At 53.2% G+C, this 2,783-nt stretch overlaps 1 protein-coding gene across 1 annotated transcript; it reads right to left on the reverse strand.

Moving 5' to 3' along the window:
* Nucleotides 1–286: 286 nt before the first annotated feature.
* Nucleotides 287–2,214, reverse strand: LOC119250404 (metallothionein-4). The gene is made up of 3 exons (XM_037518132.1): nucleotides 2,109–2,214; nucleotides 956–1,021; nucleotides 287–424 (listed from the first exon to the last, which is right to left on the reverse strand). The coding sequence occupies exons 1-3, from the start codon at nucleotides 2,137–2,139 to the stop codon at nucleotides 333–335; spliced, it is 189 nt and encodes a 62-aa protein (XP_037374029.1). The 5' UTR covers nucleotides 2,140–2,214; the 3' UTR covers nucleotides 287–332.
* Nucleotides 2,215–2,783: the final 569 nt, after the last annotated feature.

The following is a 2,783-nucleotide window of genomic DNA, read 5'->3' on the forward strand; positions in this document are numbered from 1 at the left end:
GCATGTGGCCAGCAAGTTCCTACAGCAGGAGATGCCCTCAGGCAGAGTTGCAGGATCCTGGGTTCACAGCCTTCTGCCAAGGGAGGGATATGTGCTGGCACCTATGCCAGCTGTGACTGAGTCAGCCCTTCTTGGTCCTGCTCGGTTAAGACACAATGCTCTGAGCCACCAGACAACCATAAGTGAAAACTTTATTGGTCCCAGCACTTTATGTGAATGTCACCAACACCACGATGGGACTCATAATATAAAAAGCACAAACTACTATACAATTGTTCCAACTTCTCCACTAGTGCACTGTACAGACACGTCCTTGGCATGCCAGATGCGTTTCAGGGACAGCAGCTGCACTTGTCTGAGCCCCCTTTGCAGATGCAGCCCCGGGCACACTTGGCACAGCCTGGTGGGCAGCAGGGACAGCAGCCTGGAAAGGTGGAGAGATGGACAGGTCAGTTTGGGATCAATATTCTGTCTTATCACTTCCCTACCCTCTTCTGGAAGTAGAAAAAGAACATGCCCTACATTTCAATCCACAGCAGCAAAAAACCTGGGACAGGAAGTTGTGGGATTTTAGAGCTGGTGGGGGGATCTGAGGGATCATCTAGAGTCCCTCAGAGGCTCAGGGAGGGGAGGGGTTTGCCCAAGGTCATTGGACAGTGGCAGATTCAAGACTAACATCCGGCACTCATGACTGCACTCATGACTGCGAGCCTGTGCTCGATGCCCTTCACCTGCGGATAAGATCTCCCTTGAGTCCTCTTCCTACTCCAAACACCTGAAAAACCACTCCCTGGTAGGCTGCAGTCCCGTGGAGCTCAGCTTTCATTTCAGATCTCTCACACACAGGTAAAAGGCACCCAGCTCGCCCTGAATCCCACCCTAGCTGGCGGGCTGGGGATGGAAGGAACAAGTTTTCCGGGCTGCTGGTCCCTGGTGCCCCAGTCACCACACTCACTTTTTCGACATGTTTTACAGTTGCAAGTTGTGCATTTACAGTTGTCTCCACAGATGCAGATTCCTCCTAGGAGAGAAGACAGAGACACAGACATGAGGACCAAGGGACGGGCTGCAGACTGTCCCAGGGGCAGGCTCTGGCAGGATGCTGCTGGACAGCAGGGGGAGATGCCTCTGAGCAAGGGGCAAGAACTGTCCAGTGGTTCTGTTACAGTCCACAGAGGGACACTGAGGTGGCTGCGCCGGCACATGGGATACTAGCTAAAATGCAGATTCACAGGACCAGCCCCTGATATAGTCTGACTTATAAGGGAATCAGCATTTTAAAAAAGCAACCCAGTGACTCTGATGTACAGTCTGGGTTAAAAGCCACTGTACGGGACCAAGCCGAAGCTCCCTGACTGTCAAAGGCTTTCATAGCCTGCCCACCTTTCAAGGTAGCAACCCGGGTGGGTAGGAGCAAGCAAAAAGGACATAGCAAACTCACCTCACATTCATGGCATGAAAACCAGCTACACATTAAAAAAAAAATTCATCCCCACATATTGTTTTGAGTTTCAAAATGCTGGAAGCTTCTGCCACTTTGGCAAGTGTTTGATACAGACACATCCTATCAAGGAAGTTTCTTGTTCCTATTCTAAAGGTCATAGAACCCAGGGTGGTTCTGAACCCCTCCGACCTCTCTCTCACTGGCCAACATGCTTCCAGGGAGTTAGGCCATCTCAGAGACTCGGGAGTCCGCATACATTTCAAATAACTCCCTGACATCAGCCCTGCGGGGTGGGCAGCTGGGAAGGAGTAAGCCCAGTTAACAGGTGAGGAAACTGAGGTCCAGAAATAATAGATGTCACAAGCAAATGGCAGCCATGGAGCAAAACTGGGTTGCCAGGCTCCTGGCCAGAGCACCCCCCAACCCTGGTGGCTGCCCCTAAGGGCCTGCCGCTAGGTCCCCATTTGGGTCCATCTTGAGCCAGGCCATCAACTCCAGCAAATCAGGCCGGTGGCCAAAAGAGAATGGGAGCCACCCAAGAGACCGCCAGAGAGAGACAAACCCCACTGGTGACTCTTAACTGGAGGAAGGGAAGCATTAACCAGAGTCAGCAGGCTCCCTGTGCAAGATGTCACAGAGTCCCAGGACAGGCCTCCTTACTCACCAGACATGCAGGTACAGTCCCCAGGGTCCATGGTCCAGGCTCTGAGCTATCTGGGTGCTATCAAGGCTGGGGAAGGGGAGCTGAGTGAGCAGCCACCAGAGGCTCCTTATTTATAGCTCTGTAGGTGTAGACTTGGGTTCACCCCGCCCCTCCCTGGGGCCAGACGCCCTGCACACGGCCCAGCCAGACGCTGCAGGCTGGGGGATGGGGAGAATAGGCAAGAGGAGGGCAGAGGAGGCTGGGCACTAAGTTAAGCTCTTCACAGAGGTGCAATTGGCTACACCTGCCTCCTGCCCTCCTGCCAAGTGTCAGGAGCCAAGTTTAGGCGCTAGTGGCACTTGCAGTGTTCAGCCGACACCCAGCCATTGGGTCTCCAAGTCCCGGGCATCCTATCTGACATTTCTGTTCCCTTCATCACAGGGGCTGCTTCCACTTCATTCTCTCTTCCCTGGTTCCCTGATTTACAAGGCAGGAAGGGGGTCTCTCTCATAAGCCCTGGGCTTTAGAAGGCCCCATTCAGATCCTCTCCTGGGCAAGAAAGCCAAAAGTCAGTGCAATGTATCCTGCATCCTCTCCTAGACCGTATATAGAGCACTCAGGATTCTGGAATTTTCTGTCATCTTGAGTCCACTTGCTGTCAAAGGTTTGCTCATCTGACTCCCCAGGCTCCAGGGG

The sequence above is a fragment of the Talpa occidentalis genome, unplaced genomic scaffold (assembly GCF_014898055.3).
Source record: "Talpa occidentalis isolate TD23 unplaced genomic scaffold, MPIMG_talOcc4v2.1 talOcc4.17, whole genome shotgun sequence".
Lineage (NCBI taxonomy): Eukaryota > Metazoa > Chordata > Mammalia > Eulipotyphla > Talpidae > Talpa > Talpa occidentalis.